This window comes from Marmota monax, unplaced genomic scaffold (assembly GCF_021218885.2).
Source record: "Marmota monax isolate L192 unplaced genomic scaffold, Marmota_monax_Labrador192_F-V1.1 WCK01_AAM20220418_F8-fsc00038, whole genome shotgun sequence".
Classification (NCBI taxonomy): Eukaryota; Metazoa; Chordata; class Mammalia; order Rodentia; family Sciuridae; genus Marmota; species Marmota monax.
This window is the reverse complement of record NW_026692498.1, coordinates 8,478,040-8,503,192: the sequence shown is the minus strand read 5'-3', so window position 1 is coordinate 8,503,192 and position 25,153 is coordinate 8,478,040. Positions and strand designations below refer to the sequence as shown.

At 49.1% G+C, this 25,153-nt stretch overlaps 1 protein-coding gene across 11 annotated transcripts in view; it reads left to right on the top strand.

Moving 5' to 3' along the window:
- The window catches only part of Mark2 (microtubule affinity regulating kinase 2), a 60,897-nt gene that overhangs the window by 29,420 nt on the left and 6,324 nt on the right, over nt 1-25,153 (top strand). For 4 of the 11 annotated variants that reach the window (XM_046445419.2, XM_046445421.2, XM_046445418.2 and 1 more), the window contains 14 exons: nt 15,937-16,116; nt 16,349-16,402; nt 19,563-19,611; nt 19,923-19,988; nt 20,076-20,146; nt 20,291-20,347; nt 21,039-21,275; nt 21,596-21,715; nt 21,821-21,920; nt 21,998-22,110; nt 23,030-23,162; nt 23,392-23,570; nt 23,842-23,939; nt 24,718-24,879. In XM_046445419.2, coding sequence (XP_046301375.1) covers nt 15,937-16,116; nt 16,349-16,402; nt 19,563-19,611; nt 19,923-19,988; nt 20,076-20,146; nt 20,291-20,347; nt 21,039-21,275; nt 21,596-21,715; nt 21,821-21,920; nt 21,998-22,110; nt 23,030-23,162; nt 23,392-23,570; nt 23,842-23,939; nt 24,718-24,879 — 1,619 coding nt within the window. Of the gene's footprint in view, nt 1-910; nt 1,045-5,470; nt 5,648-6,167; nt 6,492-11,189; nt 11,581-15,936; nt 16,117-16,348; nt 16,403-19,562; nt 19,612-19,922; nt 19,989-20,075; nt 20,147-20,290; nt 20,348-21,038; nt 21,276-21,595; nt 21,716-21,820; nt 21,921-21,997; nt 22,111-23,029; nt 23,163-23,391; nt 23,571-23,841; nt 23,940-24,717; nt 24,880-25,153 lie in introns of those variants that run through there. The other 7 variants (XM_046445429.2, XM_046445427.2, XM_046445428.2 and 4 more) reach the window with 5 other exon arrangements.

Sequence of the window (25,153 nt, the reverse complement as noted above, 5' to 3'; positions counted from 1 at the left end):
TTCTAAGTAATTTAGTGAGACCCTGTCTCAAAAAAAATAAAAGGGCTGGGGATGTGGCTCAGTGATTAAGCGCCCCTAGGTTCAATCCCTAGTACCAAAATAAACCCCTCTTTCTCCTGAGGCTGTAGCTTGTGATAAAACACATGTCTAGCACATGTGAGGCCCCCAGCACCACAAAAAGACAAAATGTCCTTTCTTTTTAAGCCCTGTACATGTATGTCTTGGTAGGCCAGGAAGGTGTTGCTTTGCTATTCCTTGAAATTTAGGGCTTTTTAGGGGCTCTCTGTTGCCCATTTCCCTTAGTCTCCCCTCACACCCAAGCCCCCAAACATAAACCTTTCATACAAAGAACATTGGAAAAATTAAGCAGTGCCTCAAGGTCACTTGATCATAAGTGGTATTTGGCATAGGGAGCTGGTTTGGCATTTAGTGAGTGATTTCTGCTTTATATTTGAGCAAAAGATTTCTTGGCAGGAGGCCTCTCTGCTCTGTTCCCAATGCTGTCCTGTGCACAAGGTTTGCCCCCTCCCCTCCTTTGACAGGTTGTTTTAATCCTCCTGCCTATAAACAAGTGCAGCAGAACGTGTCAGCCCAGTTCATATGACTGGTTATCTCTTCACAGGGTAGCCAGCATCAGCGTTAGATACCATAGCCACTTGACAGAGTAGAGCTCTCAGGTTAAAGGGGGAGATGCCAGGCAAGCCTGGGTCTGCCAAGGAACGGAAACAGGAGGGTGTGATCCCTTAGTGAGGACCACGCATGAAAAGTGAGCGTCCATGGAGCAGGACTTTAAACTGTGGGAAGATGAGGGTTTCATTCCTTCTAGGTTTTGTTTTCCTGAATTCTTAGTTTGGGCATCTCATTTATCTTTCTTCTATTCTTTGACTCTGTCTCCAGGGGCCTAGGACATGCAGCTGTCTCAAGAAACTGCCTCTGAGACAGATGCCTGCTAGTTCATGGGAGACAAAATCCAAAACCCCAAATCCCCTCTCCCTCAAACAGTGAGCCTGTTATGTTGTGTGAAGGACAGCTGGCAAGTCCCAGGTTGGGTTTTCACCACCACCATCACTCCCCGCCGCGCCCCCTGCATGCACACACGCTTCCTCCTCTCACAGCTGAAGTGGCAGCCTGAGCTTTAGTAAGTGTATGAGGTGCACTTGTTCTGGTCCACTGCACATTCGTGTGTCTGAAACACATTTCCTACTGTGACTGCTGATTTACACAGCTTCTAGGTCTATATATCTAGAAAGTCCTGGCAGGATTGCTAACGCTTGGTACCTGGGGAGCCGAGGTGTGCTCTTGTCTTTTCCTGGGGTGGGATGTGTATGTTTAAAGTGCTTTTTAGGGGCTCAAGTTGAGGCTCAGTGGTAGAGCACTTGCCTAGCATGTATGAGGCACTGGGTTCAATTCTCAGCACCACAGATAAATAAACGAGTAAAATAAAAGTCCACCAACATCTAAAAAATATTTTTAAAAAATAAAAATAAAGTGCTTTTTATCTGGGGCAAGTGAAGTGGCCTTTTATGGAAGGGATAAAGCAATTGAGCCGCTGGAACCTTTTCTGGCTCTGTTAAGAAACTCAAGTCCGTGTCTGAGCCATGGAGGAGACGACTAGAACTTGACCTTTGACCAAAGAACTCTCTTGGGCCAGTTTGAGAAGATGCATCTCTTTTTAGAAATGCAGAGTATTTGTGGCAAGTTTCAGTTAAAGCCTTCCAGACTGTATCTTCTGGAAACCTACCGAGTAAGGAAAGTATATAGAATTACCATCGTACTAGCAGGCATGTCGTGAGTAGTTGATACTCGCAGGCATTGTTCTAAGTGCTTTGAGTGGTATTGATTATTTGCTAATTTCTGATTTTACTTCTGTTTTCAAGACTTGGTAGAGACCCCCTTATTCCTGTGGGGTTCTTTGTCCTTGGTTGTTATCAGGGACTAAAATGGGCAACAGTACAGTTAGCAATGACCCCCTGCTGCCCAGCCCTGTTCTGATTGGAGGTTTTGGGTGGGTTTTTCCTTCATTGCTGGATTTAAGTCACCGTGCCTGTTGGCAATTAGAGCTGCTCTTTAGAGTTTAATGGGAGTGGACGAGATATGCATTCTTCTTGTAGCCCTCCTTTCTTCCCTGCCCTTGTTGAGTGAATTCAGAGGTGGAAAGCTTCAGACTTGGCTGCCTGCCTCCTTCAGAATAACCAGCATTCTCTTGTAAGGCCTAAAAGTGGCCCCCTTCCTCCCCAGCACCACCTGTTAATTGGTAGTTCTAGTTCCTGAGGGCTTCCACCAGCACATGAGCTAATCTTCACCAAAGAGTGCTGTTGTCATGTTCCTGTCAGAATTCAGAAAGCCCAGAACCCAGGTCTGCCAGCTGCCCTGGCCAGGGCTGAGCTGGCCCTTCTCTGGACCATTCTCTTCCCTTGGAAACCAGTGTATTCACGCTATCTTCCTACGGGCTCTGAAAAGATGAATTAACATGCAAAAGTGTTTTTAAGCTGGGTATGGTGGCACAGCTGAGGAGACTAAGGCAAGGGGTTTCCAAGTTAGGAGGTCAGCCTCCACAGCTTACTGAATGAAAAAGGACTGGGAGTGTCACCCAGGGGCATCCCTGGGTCAAACCCCAGTACTGCCAAAAAAAAAGTTTTTTAAGAAGACACTTATAATGGAAGATGGCTTTCATCTGGTTTGCTATACTCTTGCTCTCAGACCAAAAGTACAAACAGCCAGGGCCCCCTGAAGCAAAACTTTTTTTTTTTTTAATTTTTTATTGTTGGCTGTTCAAAACATTACATAGTTCTTGATATATCATATTTCACAATTTGATTCAAGTGGGTTGAAGCAAAACTTTTGTTGCTGCCATTAATTGAACAGTGTTCTTAGGGTGCAACAGTGCACCCTGGGCCTAGAGCCATAAGCTTACACACACTGGGTCTCACTGAAAAGTTCGGGCTTTCCAGTCGTTACCTCACTGCTAACAGATGAACCTTCTCCCATTTATGGGGCAAGTGAGCCAAGGTGCCCATTCAGGCCATGGCCACTTAGTGACAGGACCCAGCATTCTCTGCCTTGAGCTGCAGTGGTGGCAGGCCTGGGAAGGGAGATCGGAGGCACCTCTCCTGCTTCAGTTGGCAGTCGGGAAGCCAGCTCTGGAAAGCTCTGGCCCTTATGTTGGGACACTGGTGCAGGCTCCCTTCTCTCCAGCAAGAGATTTCCCTCTTTGGTCTTCCTTCACTAGCCCTCTCTCCTGGAAGGCAGCACCCATTCAACTGTCTTTCCTGCAGCCTCAGCTTCCCCTTCACCTGAATTCTCGCCTCCTCCAGCCCAGTCTCCTACTTTACTGCAAGCTCCAGCCACCCCAAGTGCTTTGAAGCCCTCATGTTTAAGTCCTCACCCAGAGTTTGGAGGTTAGGGAGCCCCAGTGTCTGCTGCCCTTGGTGCTTAGAGAACAAAGATATTTTCCAGGGTTCCAAGTTCAACTATTATTTAGCTTTTTTTTTTCTTTTTACTTATACTTGACAGAATGTATTTTGACATGTCATATGTACTATATGGAGTATTAACTTCACAATCTTGTTGGTTGTACATGATGTGGAGTGAACACTGGTCATGTATTCATATATGAACATAGGAAAGTGATGTCCAGTTCATTCTACAGTCTTTCCCATTCCCATCCCTCTTACCTTCCCTTCACTCCTTCCCCCTCAATCTGGTGAACCTCCACACACACACACACCCCACCTATTGTGAGTCAACATCTGCATATCAGAGAAAATATTCGGCCTTTGGTTTTTTAGGGAGAATTGGCTTATTTCACTTAGCATTTCATCCTTCTTTATAGCTGAGTAATATTCCATGTATATATGTACCACATTTTCTTTATCCATTCATCTGTTGAAGGGCACCATATCTTAGCTATTGTGAATTGAGCTGCTGTTGACATTGATGTGGCACATCGCTATAGTATACTGATTTTAAATCCTTTGAGTATATGCCAAGGAGAGGGATAACTGGGTCAAATGGTGGTTCCATTCCAAGTTTTCTGAGGAATCTCCATACTGCTTTCCAAAGTGTTTGCACCAATTTGCGGTTCTACAAGCATTGTGTAAGAGTACTTTTTCCCCCACATTCTCACCAAGAGTTACTGTTACTGTTACTTGTTTCTTGATAATTGCCATTCTGACTGGAGTGAGATGAGATCTCAGTGTAGTTTTAATCCGCATTTCTCTAATTACTAGGGATGTTGAACATTTTTTCATACATTTGTTGACCGTAATTCTTTTTTTTGTGAAGTATCTGTTAAGCTCCTTTGCCCGTTTATTGATTGGGTTATTATTATTATTATTATTTTTTGGGGGGTATTAATTTTTTTGTGTTTTTTAACCTCTATCTGAGGTGCAGGTAGCAAAGATTTTCTCCCACTTTATAGGCACTCTGGTTACGTTCTTTTTTGTTTGTTTGTTTGTTTGTTTTAAGAGAGAGAGAGAATTTTTTAATATTTATTTTTTAGTTTTCGGCGGGCACAACATCTTTGTTTGTATGTGGTGCTGAGGATCAAACCCGGGCCGCACGCATGCCAGGCGAGCGCGCTACCGCTTGAGCCACATCCCAAGCCCTGGTTACGTTCTTGACTGTTTCCTTTGCTACATCATTTAACTTTAAGTACAGTTCTTACCACTTAGATCCAGTGGTGGACCCTTGTGGGCCGACCTGAAAACACGATCACCATCAATAAGACGTTTCTATGAAAAATAGTTCTTTCAGAAGGAAACTTTTTTTCTTTTTTCCCTGGTGCTGGGGCTGGAATCCAGGGCCTGTGCAAGCTGGGCAGGCGCTCTACCCCTGAGCTGCACCCTAGAAGGGAACTTCTGGTAAGTAGGGGGTTTCTTGAGGAAACCTGACAGCAGATTTGCATGTGCTTGTGGAAGTGTTTTGCACTTTGTAGTCCTAACACCATCTAGCTCACAAGTAAGTCATGTTAGATGTCGAATGGCAAAGTGGAAAAGAAACACCTCTCTTCTGCCCAGGGCAGTTGCTGGGGGTTGCAAATACTTGTGATGGCACCGAAAGATAGGTCTGCCTTCCAGCTGATGAGCCATGGTCCCTAGCCTCATCCTGCAGCTCAGGTCCCTCTATGGGTTGACTGTGAACTGCTGCAGGAAGCAGACAGCACTCTGTCCACCAGCGAGAGCAGCCCAGTGTGACTTTGCTTCTGGAAAAAGCAGCCAGTTGGATATTTAATGGTCACTTGGTGGAGCAGCCACAGTGCTGAAAGCTGGTCTGATAGGGACAGTTGTGAGGCCAGGGTGGTGGGAATACCCTTGGCGGTTTCTGTTGTTTTTTTTCTTATTGGCACTCTGACCATGATGACTTCTAGAGCAGCAAACTTTGTCCCAGTGTTCTTTCTGACATTTATTCTTCCTTCTTCAACTTCTTTGAACCTGGAGGAGTAGGAGGCAGTAGTTTTTTCCTCTTCCAGGGGAAGATGCAGTGGAAAGAGACGCATGTCTTGTTCAGCACCTTCCAGCGGCCACTGGAACTGGACAGGAGCAGGAAGGCCCGCTTCCCAGCCTGGGGATGGCTTCGCTCCTCAGCATAAAGGCATCAAGGAAACCACATCCGCAGGACAGGAACAAAGGGTTAAACCTACACCCAGGTAGAAAGGCTGTTGCATAAATGCTGAGAGGTTTTTTTCTTTTCTTTTTTTTAAGATCTTGTGCTTCTTTTTTACTTTTGTGTTGGCAAAAACCCCAGGAGAAGATGGGAGACTCTGGGAGGAGATGATTATGCTGGTGAGTCAACTGAGCTCCCAGCTGCCGTTTTTAGTTCCATTGCTTTGCTGTAACTGGAGGCAATTTGGGAAGGTGGGGGCAGGGTAGAAATGCTGTTTTGTGCAGCAGGACAGGAGACAGGTGTGTATTGGTGAGTTTTTTGGCCTCCTAGGATTGACAGGGCCTTACGATCAGCACATTGGTTCAAGAAGGAATCATTAAAGCAGGGCTGTCAGTGTGGTAGATGGTAAATAAATGTCTTCAGCGAGCCTGATACGGGTCATGATCACTTAGCTGATGAGTAACTTTTGGAATGGCTCAAGTTGCATTGCATTCTAGAAACAAAGCACAATGGTTTTTTTTTTTGTTGTTGTTGTTGTTGTTGTATTGTTGTTGCTTTTTTTAAAAATATTCTTTTTAGTTGTAGATGGACACAGTACCTTTATTTTTATGTGATGCTGGCAGTCAAACCCAGTGCCTCATGCATGCTAGGCAAGTGCTCTACCACAACCCTGGCCCCACACAGTGGTTTTGATAGCAAAGCAGTGCAGGGGCTGAAAGTAGAGAGGCAGAGAAAAAAACTGTCTATCACTGAACTACATCCCAGTCCTTTTTAATTTTTATTTATTTATTTAAAAAATATTTTTTAGTTGCCAATGGATTTTTTTTTCTACTTTGTTTATTTATATGTGGTGCTGAGGATCGAACCCAGAGCCTCATACATGCCAGGTAAGCACTCTATCACACTGAGCCACAACCCCAGTCCACTTTATTTTTTATTTTGAGAGAGGGTCTTGCTAAGTTTGCTGAGGCTGGCCTTGAACTTGGGATAGCCTGCATCAGCCTCCTCCTGAGTCTCTGAGATTACAGGTGTGCACCACTGCACCCAGCAGGCCTGGGTTTGATTGAGGGGGCATCAGGAGGCAGGTAGAGTGGGCCCTGTATGCCAGTATTCTAAGTCTCTCTTCAGTTTCCTTTAGTGAGTACCTTTCATCCAAGGGGTTATGGGACTCACTGTCTACTTGAATGTCATCTATGTACTCTGATGGGGTTATCAGTTTTGGGTTCCAGAGACCATCATGAAGATTCCTCAACATGTTTTCTTTTTTAACATTTTTTTAGTTGTAGATGGACACAATATTATTTATTTTTATTTTGTGCTGAGGATCGAATCCAGTGCCTCACACATGCAAGGCAAGCACTCTACCACTGAGCTACAGCCCCAGCCTCCCCAACATGTTTTCTTATTCATTCATTCATGCACATTTATTTGATCAGTACTTGATTAAATACTGCATTAGGAGTCCTTCTGGGTCACAAATAAGACAGACCAAGGTTCCCTCTCTTTGACAGTAATCAACCAACTTCTAAGGCAACAGCGCCCTGAAAGGGGAAATTGGTCTCGTGGCAAGTTTTGATCTTCCTTCCTCTGCCTTTTTCTTCTGGGGTCAAGACAAAGCAACTTTAAGGATCAAAAAGTTGAACCTGTGAATATGTTAACTTGGGCCAGCCAGGTGTGGGCATTGTTGGGCACTAAGGGCATATGAAGGTGAGTGAGACACTGGCTCTGACCCTTCAGAGAAGGAGGGAGTTAAGGTTGTGGAGACAGTAAAGGTAGTATGCTGGGAGAGTCCAGAGAAGGCAGTCACACTTCTAGAAAATATGTGAATTTGGAATAAACAAAGAGAAAGAGGATTTGCTTAACCGGATCCCTTAAAAGACGGCATCATGGACTGGAGTTGTGGTTCAGTGATAGAGTGCTTGCCTCACATGCGTGAGGCACTGGGTTCATTTCTCAGCACCACATAAAAATAAATAAAATAAAGATATTGTGTCCATCTATAACTAAAAAAAAAAAGACCGCATCATGTACTAGATAGTGCACTTCTCCCCCAGTGCAAGTGCACCTGCATAGTGTGTCCCTACATGGCATCCAGAGTGGGTGGAGCTGCATCCCACCACAGATCTAGCTTCACAGTGACCCCTTCCCTGCTGTGCCACACAGCTGCCCAGTACACAGCAGCAGCAGGGGTGGGGGTGGAAGCCCAGAGTGCAGAGAATACACCCAAAACAAACTGCTCAGTTAGGCTAGCAGGAGGCCCAGGCACCTCAGGTGCACTGGTTAGAATGCATGCATTCTCCCCAGTTCCCTGTGAAGTGAGCCAGACCTTAGGCTGCAGACTGCCTTCTGCCTCCCCCCACCACCCCCATCCCCCAGAGCCCTGGGCTGCTGGCAGGCTGGCTCTCCTGTGATATGGAGGAACTTGCTGGTCTCCATGGTTACTGTAACCCACTGGTATGGGAGGAGCCAAATGAAGTGCAAGGCTGGCAATGTGAGCTTCCCCCAGCCCTTGGCACCATGTGGTACTGGTATGTCGGCTGTTTCTTGGACCTTTTTTGAGAGGAAGAAGTTAAGGAAGTAACAAGGAAAGGAAAGACCTGGGTGGGAACTGTCAGGACAACCTTCATCCTCCTTGGACAAAACAGTGCAGTGGCATGAAACCTGCTCATTCATACATGCCTCTTGGCAGGAGGGCTTCATGTTAGGAAAAAGGGTCCCCTTTGCCTGACAGCTCAGCCATGGCAGGAATTTGACTTTTCCTTGTTCTAGGAGGAAGACCATGGCGGTGCAAATCAGCTTAGTGGCACTGATACTTGTAGTCACTACGGTTCTTTGAGATGTGGAACAGAAGTGAACAGAGGCAATAGGAAACATCAAGACATTCCTGAGCATCAGGCATTGTGGATAAGCACATGGGTGCTCTCATTTAACCTTCACTTTGGTCCTAGGAAATGGGTATAGCTGGTATCTTCATGTTCCAAATCAGAGGAGTAAAGTAATCTTGCTCAGGTACAACCAGCTAATAAGTAGCCTGGCAGCGCTCGCTCTCAGGCTATCTGCCTGCCAGCCCACCTCCCCACCAGCCCACCTCCCCTTGAGCCAGCAGTGGAGACTACAGATGTCCTTTCTGTAGTTCCCCTCTTCTGAATCTCAGAAGCAGGCATCAGTTCTCACTCAACTTTGCAGCTGACCCCTGTCTGCAGAAGTAGGTGCTCAACAGAGTCTTGCTGGATCAAAAGTAGTTGGGGCTGGCTATATAACTCAGTTGGTAGAATGTTGCCTTGCGTGTACAAGGCCCTGGGATCAATCCTCAGCACCAAAAAAAAAAAAAAAAGAAAAGAGTATTTGGAGAGAGACAGAAACCAGACTGCAGTGAGCACATTCTCAGGGATGAGGTGGTGCTAGAATCTTCTGAAGTCCTGGGTTCTCAATAGATATGCTGTTTGGGGCTAAGGCTGTAGCTCAGTGGCAGAACACTTGCCTAGCATGTGTGAGACACTGGGTTCGATCCTTAGCACCACATAAAAGTAAATAAAATAAAGGCATTCTGTCCATCTGTAACTACAAAAAGTTTTTAAGATATGCTGTTTTAAAAGGAGCCCAACATTTCCCGTGGCTCTGGGATCCAAGACTGAGGCAGGCTATTGCACTGTGGCTTCCAGGCATGAAGGGCGAGAACTGGAGTTCTCTGTTTTCTGACTTCTTGCTAGTTCCACCTGCTTTTCCCTGATAGCCTCTGGCTTTTGCTGTGGGGCTTCTAGTCAGGGTTTGAGGTGTGCTCTTTCACTGGTCTCCTTGCCCAGGGCTGAGGATTGTGGCTAAGAGGGCAAAAAGGATAGCCAACAACCTAATCATTGGCTTAAATTGCAGACTCTGCTGCTGTCCCTTACCTGGTGGCATCCACCCTGGCTGGAAAAAGGGCGATTCCTTTGAAGCTTTGCATAGTTCCAGCTTCCTGCTACAATGGGATATTAAGGGAATGTGGATGTTCTCAGTTAATTTGGGAGGCTTTTTTTGTTGTTGTTTGTTTGTTTTTGGTACTAGGAATTGAACCTAGGTGTGCTTTACCACTTAACTACATCTCCAACTCTCTTTAATTTTTATTTTGAGACAGGGTCTCACTAAGTCCCTTAAGACCTCACTAAGTTGCTGAGGCTGGCCTTAAACTTGCCATCCTCTAGCCTCAGCCTGCTGAGACGCTGAGATTACAGGTGTGTACCACTGCACCCTGCTCCTTTGGTTTATTGATTTCTTCCAGTTGAGAGTGACAGTTGCTCAGGATCAAAGGATTCAAGGAAGCCTCCTGGATACAGTGAAGGAGTGAGGGAGGTTTGAAAAGCTGAAGGTTTCCACAGCCAATACCTTTTCATCTGATCTACCCTACCTCTCCATAGCCTCTCTTTGAAGTCAGTTCTTGCTACTTCCTCAAGTTCACGAAACCCCTTACTGTCTCCCACACATAGGACTGGGGAAACAATCCTTCTGTCACATTGCAAAACCCTGGGGACTGGAAAAACCAAGTTGTGTGATCCTTCTCTGGCTTTTAAGTTTGCCAGTTAATGAAAGGCCAGGTGGTCCCAGGCCAGCCTGAGTTTGGGATCCAGTGTAAACCATGACCTCCCCTGAGATCAGGGTCTATTGGGGAGGGGTAGGAGGAGGAAGGCTTGCTGTGGGACCATCTGGATAAATTCCCTAAAGCCAGACTCATTCCTGGTCCAATGGAACCCTTTTTTTCCTGTCGCCCCAGGCACTTTACTAAGCTTCTGTCTTCTCCTTCAGCTAGTCTGTAGGAGCCAGTCTTACTTTTGGGGAGAGGTACGCAAAAAAGCAAATACAGGGGTAGGGGTTGTAGCTCAGTGGTAGAGCACTTATTTAGCATGTGTGAGGCTCAGTGTCCCTAACAGGATGTTTTTTTGTGGGGTGAGTCGGGGTTGGTAACTAGAGACTTGGAGATGAGCGGAAACCTAAGGATAGACTTCCAGAAGCAGGTTTGGAAGGGACTTAGGAGGAACATTTGGATTGTTCAACCCGAGTGTAATCTAGGATTAAGACTGTTTATTATTCCCAATTTATCGAAAAAGGCATCTAAACCTAAACCTCCAAGGGGCTTCGCAGTGTCCTCAAACCCCTGATATAATCTCTAAAATACTTAATACTTGGTATCCAAGCAGGGTGTGCATTTTTATAAGGCTAAGTGCTGTGTTGTTTGGAAGTGGGAGGTTCATCTGCCACTGGGGGCTTGCTGGCTCTGCTGCAACCCTGAGGGAGGCTTGCCGATCTCACCAGGGTTGCCCGCTGGGCCAGCACATGTGAGTCACACATAGCCTTCCTGGCCATGTTTGAGGCCTTGTTAAAATGCTGTGCCCCTACGCAGATCCCACCTGCTGCAGGTGAGATAAGGGCTTTATGATTGCCCTGGCTGAAGGGAGTCTCCTCCTCACCCTCTGCAGCTGTTACCCAGCAGAACACCTAGGGAGGGTGGGGCAGCCCACTTCCGGGGAGGGAGGAAGGGGGAGGGGATAAGGAAGTTGATCTAAACCCGCCTCTTTCTCTGTTGCCCTTCCTGCCCTGTGTCTCCTGCCCCTCTCCTCCCACTCTGATCTTGGAGCACTGTCCCAGAACTGCACACCCTTCCTGACCACCAGACCCTGGTCTTCCAGAAGCCCCAGGCTTTGTCCCCGTTGCTCTCCTTGCCAAACCACTCTCTCTCTCTGCTAGTGGTGGTTTCGGTTGCAACACAGACCAGGTTCCCAGGCAGGAGCCACTCAGCCTGGCTGCTTTACTCCTTTTCACTGAGGAGGTGGTGGAAGGTGTCGCCTGCTCCGGCTGAGTAAGGGTGGCTGGCTGAGCAGGCAGCCCCCGCCCTGGGCCTGGCTCTTCTCGGCCTCTGTACTTTGCCCTCGCTGCCTGACAGGTTCTGCTGTGGGCTGTACTGAATGGAAGTCGCTGATAATCTTTGTCCCTTTCTCCGACCGGGTATGTTTCCCCCTTTTTACCTCTGAGACTCCTCTCCTCTCCCCTCCCTCCTACACGAAGCAAGGGTCTCTCAGGAATTGCTTAGTGGAGCCAGGCACCAGCATGGAGTGAGTGGTAGGAGTCACGGGAAGGGTGTCCCAGTGCAGTGTTGAAGAGATGTGTGACTAGGAAAGGAAAGTCTCCTCTGAGTTTGCATCTGCTGGGGCAGATGGAGGCCTGGAAGGTGAGCTGCAACAGAGAGGCACTCAGAAGCTATGGTGAGGGCCAGCTGGGATCTCAGGCCAGTGCCCAGGGGATGTTTTTCTTCACTGTGCCTGGCCTTGTTCCACCTCTGGCTGAGGAGAGCCTGCCTATCACCCCTTCCAGCCCTGGAGAAACCTCAGAACATTTCCATGCTGAGTCCCAGAGCATAGTTTCTAGAGGGGAGAACTGTTGGTGGGAGCTTCCAGCATTCATGCAGGGGGCCCTGCCTACCTGAGTCAGTGCCCAGCCTCTTAGGGTGGAGGCTCTTCCGGGCAAGCCTGGCAACACGCCTAAGCCAGGTTCTCAGCTCCCAAGCTGAAGGGCTCTAGCAAACTGTGTGGGTCTAAACGACTCTTCTCTTACCCTTAGTGCCCTGCCTTCTATCCTCTGTTTGATTGCAGGCCCCAAGTTGTTTTCGCCTCACTTCTGTAGGATCAGGCCTGCTGAGTAATAGTAATGGGTCTGCCTTGGTTCCACGTACTGCCTTGCAGGGGAAATCCCTTATTTCTGAAGTCTTTTTGGGAGCGTTGGGGGTCTCCCTGGGATAGATGTAGATATAGGCCAGAGCTTTGGGGTGTCTGGTGTTGTACATCCTACTGTGAGCAGGGAGTTGGTGGTAAAAGGGAGACCAGGGCTTTAGCCAGATCCTGTTTCTTTGGCCTACAAGGGCAGATAGGCCTCAGCCTGCCACCCCGTTGGTGAGATCCAGAGCCAAGATGAATGGGCCTTGTCTGAATCATAGAAGGGAAACTCCATAATAGCCACCTGCAGCTTGCCTCCTCTTCACCCTTCAGAGCAGCAGTGGAGGCAAGGAAGTTGCCTCGCCTGAGGCCTTGGCCCAAGCAAGAAGCATTGTCAGTGGGAAACTCCTTTCTCTATTCCTATCTTTTCCTTTCTCTCCTTCCTCCTGGTGGACTCTTCCTTACCCTGTCCTACATCCCTGCTACAGGAAACATTCTGCTGCATAAAAGAGGCATGATGAGAAGAACTGAGTATTTTGAGTCCCAAAAGTTAGGTGGTTCACGCCTGAAAAGGGAATTGGTGACTCTGGAACAGGGAGTCAAAGCCCACCCCATGTGAGTGTCTGGTTCTCTCCTGTCTTATGAAGGCCACAGGTGCTGGGATGGAGGCTAGCACATGCTCAGCCTGGACCAGTCTCCCAGGTAGAAGGTCCCATGGTATCTCTGATGGCCTGCAGCCACCTTACCAGTACTTGGCTTAGATGTAGACATTTGTAGACAGATAGACATTGGCTTAGTGGACAATAACATTTGTTGTTGTTGTTTTTTTTTTTTTTTTTTTAAGAATTTTTTTAGTTGTAGATGGATACAATACCTTTATTTTGTTTGTTTACTTTTTTTTTTTTTTTAAATGTAATGCTGAGGATCGAACCCAGTGCCTCACACATGCTAGGTGAGCGCTCTACCACTGAGCCACAACCCCAGCCCTTTGTTTGCTTTTATTCGGCATTGGATAAAGCATTTTAGGTGGATTTTCTCATCTACCTATGAGAAGTAGGGAATGTTTTATTTCTTTTTTATGAGATAAGAAAACTTGGGCTGGGGATGTGGCTGAAGCGGTAGTGCGCTCACCTGGCATGCGTGCAGCCCGGGTTCGATCCTCAGCACCACATACCAACAAAGATGTTGTGTCTGCCGATAACTAAAAAATAAATATTAAAATTCTCTCTCTCTCTCTTAAAAAAAAAAAAAGAGAGAGAGATAAGAAAATTAAAGCTAGTAGGTAGGAGAACCAGTACTTAAATCTAGTTTTGTTGGTCTGTGGAACTCCTTAGAACCCAGTAGATTACCTCACAGATGAGTGGAAACACCCATGGGTCATCTTTTGAGTGATTTCCCCCCAAACTCCCACCTCTTGCATCCTTACCTTCTTAAGGATGATGTTAATGAAGTTAACACATTAAGTGGCAGCTAGGATTTGAACTCTGGCAGTTGACCTCTGGTATCTACACTCTTAACCTTAACCAATAAGGAAGAGGGTGGATGGCGAGTACCACTTATGGTTGTTGATGGTTCTTGAAGTCCAGCATGTAGCCAAAGCTGAGGGGGATGCTGTCCTGCTGTGCCACAAAGACAAGCTCCAGGGCCAAAATCACCAAGATGGATGGACAGGGCGGGCTCGGATGGGCGTGGCGTTCCCGGCTTTGCCCCATCCCCTGGTAGATGCCAAGTCCCTATTTCAGGTTCAGGCTTGGAGGCTGTCAGGCTCTTGCTGCCTTTGGCTGTGCCCTCAGAAAAACAGTGTAACCAGAAACCCAGAAAGTGCATTAGAAGCTGCCAAGGAAGCTTTCCCACCCATCTTCCTCTCGTGAGAGCTGAAACAGAAGGAAGGTTTCTGTTGCTGGCTCCCTGGAAGTGGGACAGGGGCACTGAAAGTCCAGCAGCTTGTCGGGGAGGATGAAGCTGAGAAGTGGCAGGCCCTGGAGGCTGGGCCTTCAGACCTACTGGATGGGATGAGTATCCTTCAAAGGAAACACCCCACTTGACACCAGCAGGGCCTACAACTGCCCTTGTCTCCAGGGGGTGGGAACCCCGAAGTTCGTTAGGAAGGGAGAAAGCAGGCATGTGAGAATCTGGTCATCTAGCCGGACTCAAGACTCAGGGTATGGGGAGAATCGTAGACCAAAAAACTCTGCAGCTGGATGGAAGACAGAAAGGATCGGTGTCTTCATGGGGAGATGTAGCAGAGAGGGCCATGGAGGCAAAAAGGGACTCTTTTGGTCTGTCAAGAGCCCCTGCTTCACAGTTTGCCATGTGCATAGGGTCTTTTCTCCTTCAAGGGGCTTCTGGGATCTGCTCAGGGAGCTCAGAAACATAGCCCACATGCTGCATATAGTGGTGCAGTCTTGTAATCCCAGCAACTGGGACAGCTGAGGCAGGGCTGGGATGTAGCTCAATGGAAGAGCACCCCACATGTACTATGCAAAGACCCTCTGTTGACAGATTGGCAAGCAGGGCGAGTCAGAATCAGGGTGCTTGTTATTTTTCTGCTTGAGAAGTATCTATCGAGCTAGCCAATGTCTTGCAGTTCCTTGGGTTGTAGCAAGTCATGCTTTTTCTCTGTGGTTTTAAAGTATTCACTTGGAGCCAGGTGGGGCCAGGAAAGGAAGAACCTTGACTCACCCGTTTCTGATCACCCTATTATCCTCAGTCTCTTTGAAGTTTCTAAGGTAGCTCCAAAAGGATCTGGAATGAGGCTCTGGCACTAGGTGATTTGGGGCTCAAAATAGGAATTAGACCAGACTCTTTCTTTTCTCCTTTTATTTATTTAATTTTGGGGGATTGAACCCAGAGGTGCTTAACCACTGAGCATCCACATCCCCAGCCCTTTTTATTTTTTATTTTGAGATAGGTTCTCACTAAGTTGCTTAGGGCCTTGTTAAGTTGCTGAGGCTGGCCTCAGCCTCCTGATTCACTGGGGTTACAGGTGTTACTCCACTGTGCCCAGCTGAACCATAATGCTGTTTTATATTGTCTTATATTATTATATTTGTATACATGTTCAGAGCCAGTTATAACTTCTGCTGCCATGCTTGGACCCAGTTATTCAGTTCATTTGTTGTGCAAGGATTCATTTAGTATCAACTAAATGTAGTTCAGTAGTTCAGTCTGTCTAAGTGCTGGGATCTATCAGTGAAGAAAATAGATATGCAGGCCCTCATGGGTCTCTCTTCTCACTGGGAGCCACAACAAATAAATGTAAAGTGATAAAGGGGTTGGGTGTCAGTGAAGGCTTTGAAGCAGTTGTGCTCATGCTGCACCTGTGACTTTGGATGCGGTGATCTTCTCTTGTGAACAGGACAGTAGGAGGCCATATCTTCTACCTGAGGCAGAGGAGCTGCTGGGCTATTGCTGGGGCCTCAGTAGCACCCATGCTGGAGCTGCGCTATTCCCTGGGATCTTGGCTGTGCTTTATGCCATGCTCCTTTGGACTGAAGGCTGGCTGCCATGTCCTCCCCTCCTCCCTTTTCTCCCTGCCTATCAGCCCCTTGGAGTCTGCCCCCGCCTCTTATGTCTCTTAAAGAGAGCTGAGGGCAGGGGTCTAGGGAACCTGAAGATTAGTGTGTAAAGGTATGTCTGTTTCTACCTACAGCCCACCTTGGGACACCTTGATTCCAAGCCCAGCAGTAAGTCCAACATGCTGCGGGGCCGCAACTCAGCCACCTCTGCTGACGAGCAGCCCCATATTGGCAACTACCGACTCCTCAAGACCATTGGCAAGGGTAACTTCGCCAAGGTGAAGTTGGCCCGGCACATCCTGACTGGGAAAGAGGTGAGCACTGGGCTAGGGGTATGGCAGCAGCTCCCATCCTGTCGACACTCCACAGGTAGTGGGGGGACACCAGCAGCCAGCCTCTTGTTTATCAGGCCGAAATGAGATCTGACTGAGGTGCTAAGAACTGAGGGATGAAAAGGAGCAGGAAATACAAAGGAGGAAATAGAATCAGGTCCTAGGCTTAGCCTGGTCAAAGAAGTGATCTTGGGCTTTGTTGTCTCATGTTCAGGTAGCTGTGAAGATCATCGACAAGACTCAACTGAATTCCTCCAGTCTCCAAAAAGTAAGCACCAGCTCCTCCTCTCCCTTTCCAAGCTTCTCTCAGGGCTCAGTGATCTACTGGCTCCATTTGGATTCCTACTTTAAGTCCTCTGGCAATTCCTCTGTGTCCACCACCCACCCCACGTGGCCCTGCTCTCCAGGACTTTGCTCAGATCTCTTGGGTGGGCCTACTGGCCTCAGGCACTGGCTCTTCTGCAGTCTTTCTGCCCCTTTCCAGCCACTAGGCCCACCTGTCTCATCTGCTTCCTATACCTTGTTCTCTTCTGGCCTGTGGCCAGCCCTGTGCAAAAACACGTGTTTACAGCATTACTAGAAATACACACAAGCTACTCCAGCCTGGAGGAATTCAGGAGACTGGCTCTAGAAGTATAGGGTAAAGAGGCAGGGAACCTGGCACTGTGTTCTCTGCCAGCTCTATTTCAGAGTGTGAATATGGAAGACTAGAAGTTTTAGAAGTTGGACTGTAGTTCTGAGTCCCTGACAAGGTGTTCAGAATAAAGAGAGGTACTTCCAATTTGCCTTCTCACCTCTAGGCTCACTGTGCTAAATGTCACAAGTGATTTGCACATGGGTTTTTTGTTTGTTGTTTGTTTGTTTTTGTTTTTGTTTTTTAATATTTTTTAGTTGTTGATGTACCTTTATTTTTTATTTATTTATATGTGGTGCTGAGTGCCTCACACATGCCAGGCAAGTGCTCTGCCGCTGAGCCCCAGCCCCAGCCTCTGCACATAGTTTTTGCTGCAGAAGGTTGAACTTTTCTTTCACTCATTTAACAGTGGGAAACTGAAGTCCTCCATATGTAATGGAGGAATCCCCCAGCAGTAACACAAACCCTCTACCCAAGGAACTTTAGAGTGTGGTAGAAGTAAGAAAGGAAAGGGAGACTTTCTTTCGCAGAGGGGGACAGCTTGCCAGTGACTGGTTACCATAGAACTGGAAACTGCCTGTCTTCCCTTCCTGGGCTCTAGCAGGAGAAGGCGCCTCCCTGGCTCCATAAAAGTTGTCCCTATTTAGATCTGTCAAGCTTCATTTGGGCCTTTCTGTAGCTGACCCTGACTCAGATTTTCTGACCAGAACCTGGTTCTTTATATCTTGTGGCCAGTGGAGTTTTTCTATTCTTTCTTTTTTTTTTTTAACATTTGTTTTATTTATTTATTTTTATGTGGTGCTGAGGATCGAACCCAGGGCCTCACAGCGTTCTACTGCTGAGCCACAACCCCAGCCCCGAGTTTTTCTTTTCGTGAGCACATTGTGGTAATTGAGCACTTTTTTTTTGTCTTTTTTCTTTTTGTGTGCTAGTGATTGAACTTAGGGCCTTGGGCATGCAAAGCAAGTACTCTACCAACTGAGCTATATCCCTAGCCCCACATTGTGGTAATTGAGCCAGGTAGGAGGGTGACTCCACGAGAAGTGTCAGGCGAAGTGGTATGAAGAGGCTCAGGACTAGGGACCGGGGACTGTTATGGAGGGCAGTGCTCTTGGAACTATGGTAGATGGCACAAGTTTCTGATAAGCTGACAGCTGGAACCAAGGTGTTCCCCTGTGTCCCCTGAAGGGTTTGGCTCAAAGGAAACACTGCTGTCTCACCAGGGCTTCCCTGCTTATTACAGGAGGATGGGAAGAAGGACTGGTGTTTATTTTATTTTGATATTGGGGATTGAATCCAAGGGCACTTTACCACTGAGCTATATCCCCAGCCTTATTTTTTGTTTTTGTTTTTTGAGACAGAGTCTCACCAGATTGCTGAGGCTAGCCTTGAACTTGTAATCCTTCTGCATGTAAGCCTTCCGGGTTGCTGGGATTATAGGTGTGCACCACTGTGCCCAGCTCCCAATTTTTTATTTTATTTTATTTTATTTTATTTTTTTTTGAGACTAAGGTCTCAAAGGTCTCACTAAGTTGCTTAGGGCCTCACTAAATTGCTGAAGCTGGCTTTAAACTTCTCATCCTCCTGCCTCGGCCTCCGGGAGTCACTGTGATTACAAGCATGTACCACCCACCCAGCTCCCAAATCATCCTTTAAATTTGATCTTAGCAGTGATCTCTAAAGCATCAAGAAGATAGCCCCTTCAGGGTCTGGGCAAGCCCAGAAAACTCCAGTCTTTCCTAGGAGATTGCTGCTTCCAGGCCAAGAGGGTGTCCTCAGGGGAAGAATCCTGGCTGCTGGTTCTGGGCCCCATTACAGTGCTGCTCCCCATTACTGCCCCTGAGGGGAGTCTACAGTAATTGTTGAATCTGGGAAGGAAGCAAGAAAAACCTGGACCCTAACAAAGAGGGAGCTGATAAGGTTCAGGTTCCTACAGATTAGAAAGGCACTTGCCTCTTTTCCTTTCTCATTAATGTTCACTTTATTCTATAAATTGTATTATGGATTAGGGCTCCAGACAACCCCCACCCCAAATCATAAAACAAAAAACAACTGGTTCTGTTCTTTGTGCAAGTGGTGAGGCCTAGAAGTTACCAAAAAACTCCACCTCCGATTCTCTGGCCCCCGCAGGGAGGAAGGAGTTCATTTCTGTCATCTTTCTTTATGGAAATGTATGGTTTGGAGCCCCTGATTTTGTTTCACAAAGAGAGCGTGAGTGTGTGGAGGTGGATTTGATTAAAATTGGCATCAGCTATATATAGGAGTGGCTTCTTCTATCACCACCCCAGAGGCCCGGGAGAGAAGGCCTATCCCCCAATGCAGGCCCTCTGACTTCTCCAAGCTTAAAGAAGATGGGTGCCCCTCGAGCTCCACCCCATCACTGGGCCTGCTGGGGCATGTCTGGTCACTGAACTGGGGAAGGAGTGCTATGCTGAGGATCCACTTGCACTGACTCATGGTCCCCAACAGAACTCCTCAGCCAGACCCAGCTACAGTCTTAGGGCTGGATTTGGGCAGATGTAGAAGGGGAGCCACTGGCTCATCCAATTCTGAAGCAGCCTGGGGTGGCAGGTCAGCAGAGGCCAGCCTTCTTTCACCCCTGCCTCCCAGCTGCGGGAGGCCACAGTGAGCCAGAACACTGCCCTGTTTCTTTCTCCTTGCCTGGCTTTGTTGTGGTTGTTGTTGGGGGTTTTTTGTTGTTGTTTTGGGGGAAAATTCCTAGAATGGGCTCTGTTTGGAGGGATCTGAGGAGAGAAAGGGAAGCAGGCATGACCCCTGGTGTTTTCTCTTCTAGCTCTTCCGTGAAGTGAGAATAATGAAGGTTCTGAATCATCCCAACATAGGTGAGGAGCAGCCGCCATTCCCCTCCTCTTCCCTCTTAGCCAGGCCGCACTTGGCAGTGGAGTCCTTCCTGCCGGTGGCACTGCCTTCTGGAGACTGTAGGCCTCCAGGGTGTCAAGGAAGCCTCTGGGGAGGCTCAGCTCCACATCCAGCTTTACCCCTGGCATATTGGCTGGTCTTAGTAGTTTGACTTGTCCAGACGAGGGGAGACTGGAAGTAGGAACCTCCGTCCCTCCCATGCCCCTGGACATTCTGGGCTTAGCATGTGGCCCTGCTCCCTGTCTGATTCTAGGCTTGGCCTTTTCTCTTGTAGTTAAGTTATTTGAAGTGATCGAGACTGAGAAGACACTGTACCTTGTCATGGAGTACGCCAGCGGCGGTAGGTGTGGAACCGCCCCTTCCTGTTGTGCTCTTGCCTTTCTCAACCCTAATGGGCTCTCACTGGGCTTTTGCCCATCTCTTTCAGGAGAGGTCTTTGATTACCTAGTGGCTCATGGCAGGATGAAAGAAAAAGAGGCTCGAGCCAAATTCCGCCAGGTGGGTGTGCCTCCCTCTGTGGGCCAACCACTGCCTTTTGGGGTTTGACATACAAGGAAGAGCTGCCCAGCTGTAAGTGGCCTCCACCATCCCTGTGGGCCACTCTCAGACACTCCTGGACTGACCCTTCTTCCTTCCTTTCAGATAGTGTCTGCTGTGCAGTACTGTCACCAGAAGTTCATTGTTCATAGAGACCTAAAGGTGAGGCACGTTCTCCTCTCCTGTGCCTTGGAGTAGAGCTGGGTGTTCCCCCTCTTTCTTCAGTGAAATTGCTGTCAGTGCCATCAGGCCCTGTGTATTCAGGAAACTGCCAGAAGCCCCTAGGATTGGCTCTGACAGAGGCCTTGTGCCTGGACTCAGCCCCCCATTGCAGAGGCAGCAGGGGTCTCTGCCCTTTCTGAGCTCCCAGGCATGACTGCAGCACTACAGGCTCTCCTGATCCTTCAGGCGGCCTGGCAGCTGCCCAGGGGAACAGTGAGTGTTCCACAGTGGTGTCATAGCTGCTTTGCAGGCACGCACACACACACACACCGTCTCTGTTACCAGGGTACTTGAGTTTGAGACTACCTGTGAACCCCCTGGCCGCTGAGTCCTCGCAAACATGACGTGACTGTGAATCCTAGGCCTGACTGACCCTGAAGTTTTGTGCTGCTCCCAGGGTCTTGAGGCTGTGGCTCCCAGCTCTACCTTGGCTGCCTGTGTGAGGGGTGGCCTGCATGCCTTCCTCCTGCCCAGCCTGCTCATGCTGTCTGAAGCCCTGCCCTGGAGTTGGTGAAGAAAGTTCTGAGAGTGGAGACGACTTCCCGTTGGGTCTCCCTCCCCTCAGCTCCTGCGGCGCAGTGCCTCGCTGTGATCTACTTGGTGTCCTGACATTTTCCATCTCACCTCCCAGGCAGAAAACCTGCTCTTGGATGCAGATATGAACATCAAGATTGCAGACTTTGGCTTCAGCAATGAATTCACCTTTGGGAACAAACTGGATACCTTCTGTGGCAGTCCCCCTTATGCTGCCCCAGAACTCTTCCAGGGCAAAAAATATGATGGACCCGAGGTGGACGTGTGGAGCCTGGGAGTCATCCTGTACACACTGGTCAGCGGATCTCTGCCTTTTGATGGACAGAACCTCAAGGTGGAGTGATGTCAGGCTTAGATCATTTTTGTCACTTCTCATTTCCTCTCAACCTCTGGTCTTATCCCTCACCTCTCCCCTTTTGCAACTGTCTACATTTTCCCCAAGTCAGAACTTCAGAGAAGGGCCTGCTAAGGTAGCCACAGTTCAAAGGAAATTAGTAGCCTTGATTCCCATCTCACAATGGGGTACATTGTGTGTGTTCACCCTCCAAAGCACTCTGGATGGCAGGCATCTGCCTAGCCAGTCTTCAGGTCTCAGGGTCCTGGATATTAGTGTCTTCCCTGGTCCTTGGGGTGATTTAAGTTTTCTAACCACAGGAGCTACGGGAGCGGGTACTGAGAGGAAAATACCGTATTCCGTTCTACATGTCCACGGACTGTGAAAACCTGCTTAAGAAATTTCTCATTCTTAATCCCAGCAAGAGAGGCACTTTAGAGGTGAGCAGCCTTCAACACCAACTGGCCCAAAGTCCTGGGGGCCCCATGTTGACCTCTAAGCTGAGTTTTTCCCCTCTGCCCTTGTCCCTTCCCTTTGCTCCACAGCAAATCATGAAAGATCGGTGGATGAATGTGGGGCATGAAGACGATGAGCTGAAGCCTTATGTGGAGCCCCTCCCCGACTACAAGGACCCCCGGCGGACAGGTGAGGCTGCTGCTGGGCCAGGAGGTTGGACCTACGTAGAAGTCGAGGCCAGCCTTACCTGTGTGTTCTCCGTGCAGAGTTGATGGTGTCGATGGGTTACACGCGGGAAGAGATCCAGGACTCACTGGTGGGCCAGAGGTACAATGAGGTGATGGCCACCTATCTGCTCCTGGGCTATAAGAGCTCTGAGGTGCGTGTTCCCTACCCCATTCCCTGTCCTGGCCACCCTTGCTCTAGGTAGCACCCCTGCCTTGAACACATGTCTACAGCAGAGGCCTGTTTCCAGGGGGTATGCCCTCTGCCGACTGGCATGAAGCCTTGACTGTGCTCAGGCCTTTCACTGATCTCCCTGTTGAGGAAGCTGAGGGGACTGGGCTCAGGGCTGGGCTCCCTACGGATGAGTTGAGCTGGCTATTCTGCATAGATTAAAATGGGACTCAGTCGTCTGATGGGCAGTTCTGTGTTAACCCAGACATCTTTATGTTACTCCATGTCTGGGAGTGTATGTCTCGGTTGAGATGTATGTCTCTGTCTTATGGAAGTTTTAGTCTGTGTGTTGCCTCTTCCTGGTGCTTGCATCTGGGCATATGTTTCCATGTGCGTGTGTGTGTCCTCCTGGCTATGAATCGGAGGCCTTAGGATTAATTCTGCCCATTTGGGTTTAGTTCGTGCACTCAGAGCCTCCCACTCGATGCTTTCCCTGAGGCCTGGTGGGCCCCCTGTGGGTTCTCACTTTAATCTGCTTAAGCGGTGTCTGGCAGCACTTGATATGGGCCTAGATTGCTTTCTGGGGGTGGGTGGGCAGGGGGCTGGTATCTTGAGCCTCATTATGTGTTCTTGTGAGTATTCATGTCTCTGGATGTGTGGACATGTGTATCCCTCTCTGAAAACAGGGTGTCTTTCTGTTGGGAGTGTCTGTGGCCGTGTGTGTCCCCATCTGTATCAGGGCATGTCTCCAGAGTAGAGGAGAATATGTTTAGGTGTATGTTAGTTTCGTGGGGTGATGTCTCTAGTTTGCCTGCAGTGGTTGTGAGGCAGGGCAGGAAGGTATGTGAGAGGGATCTTTGCGCAACTCCTGCCCTCCTTGATACCATGTTTTGTTCTTATAGCTGGAAGGTGACACCATCACCTTAAAACCTCGGCCTTCAGCTGATCTGACCAATAGCAGTGCCCCATCCCCATCCCATAAGGTACAGCGCAGCGTCTCAGCCAACCCCAAGCAGCGGCGCTTCAGTGACCAGGGTATGTACTTTTGAGAATCACAGGTGGGGCCTACCCTTCTCCAGAGCCATCACTGGTTGTGGTAGCTTTGGAGATAGTTGAGTTTCAGTCCTAGTTCAGCCTCTTCAGGGTAGCACAGCCAAGGGCAGGTCATTAGTTTTCCTCTCCGTCTGTGAAACCGGGACACGCATGCGGTGGGTCTTCAGCGGCCAGTCGCCTGACCTTCTCCATTGCATCTCTGGCCCTCCAGCCGGTCCTGCCATTCCCACCTCTAATTCCTACTCTAAGAAGACTCAGAGTAACAATGCAGAAAATAAGCGGCCTGAAGAGGACCGGGAGGCAGGGCGGAAGGCCAGTAGCACCGCCAAAGTGCCTGCCAGCCCCCTGCCGGGCCTGGAGAGGAAGAAGACCACCCCTACCCCCTCCACGGTGAGCCATGGCCCCTACCCAGCCCCAGGTCCTCCTTCCTGCCCTCCACCCTTCCTATGTGGGGCCTGGCCCTCTGACTGCTACAGTTGCTTACTATGCAAGTGTAGGGCCCTTCCCGCCTTTACCCCAGAAGTGCAGAATCCCTTTTTCAAACCTGCAACTGTCTACTTGAAAGGAGGAGGAAGGGAAGCCTGTCCATCCCCTGGGGGAGAACCTGGCTAGAGAATACTTGGCTTCCTATGAGACCACTCTTGCCCTTCATTCCTCACAGAACAGCGTCCTCTCCACCAGCACAAACCGAAGCAGGAATTCCCCACTTTTGGAGAGGGCCAGCCTCGGCCAGGCCTCCATCCAGAACGGCAAAGACAGGTGAGTGCCGGGCTATCTGCTACGCTCACAGGAGCCGCCTCTCCCAGCGGCTCGTGGTGCCTGTCAGTAGCACCGTCTCCTGCCCCCCCAGAGCACTACCCCTGCTCCCTGGAGTCCCGTCCTGGCTCTGTTTAGTCTGGCCGTCCACCTTCCCCTCCCCTGCTCCACACCATCCCCCCTCCCTGTCCTCCTCTGACTGCTCCTGTTGTTTACTGAGGGTAGGATTCCAATGGTCATCACGATGGGCTTCTTGCTTCTTGACTGTGGCCAGGCCTGGAGCTACCTTCCTCTAGGTACTTAAGGCTTTGTCTTTGGGGCCCCAACGCAGGGCAAAATCAAGAGCTGCCCATCTGAGGGGGACTCCAGCTGTGCTGGTGAGAGCACAGCCCCAGTCTTGACTGTTAGCCTTCCTCAGTGTCTCAGATTCCTGGCTCTACCTCTTCTGAGTTTGAGGAAGGTCTCCCCTTAGCAATACCTGCTCTTCTGTAGAAGGAACAGCCTTGTTGTTAAAGTTCCTAGGAGACCGATGCAGCCAGAGGCAGTGGGCTCCCCTTGACTTTCCCTCTTCCCAGGCTCAGCCTTACCTTGTTGCTTCCTCACCCTGCCCTCCACTTCCCATCTTGTCACCCTCAGCTCTGACTTGCCTCTCACTGCTGCCCACCAGGCCTGAACTGCATCCTGCTGATGCTCCTAGCTCTGGCCCTGTCCTTGCTTCCTAACCCAGGCTTCTACCTCACCCACCCCTAACCCGGGCCTCTCCGCTGCTTTTGTCTCCTAGCCTAACCATGCCAGGGTCCCGGGCCTCCACGGCTTCTGCTTCTGCCGCAGTCTCTGCGGCCCGGCCCCGCCAGCACCAGAAATCCATGTCGGCCTCCGTGCACCCCAACAAGGCCTCTGGGCTGCCCCCCACGGAGAATAACTGTGAGGTGCCGCGGCCCAGGCAAGTGTGCTGGGGCAGCTGGTGCACCTGCTGCCCTCAGCCTGCCCTCCCCCTTAACCCCAGCCATCTCTTCTTCCCACCTAGGCGACCTGCTCTGTTCTTATCCTCCTAAACACTAGAAATGGCTCTGTCCCCTGAGGCCAGGAAGTGGAGGGCACCAAAAAATACCATTAATGTCCCTCTTTTCCTCTAGTCTTCCCTCTTAAAACAGGTATGCAGGAAGCTGTTCAAAACTCCAAAGGGAAGCCTTTTCTGTTCTGAACCTTCCTGGATT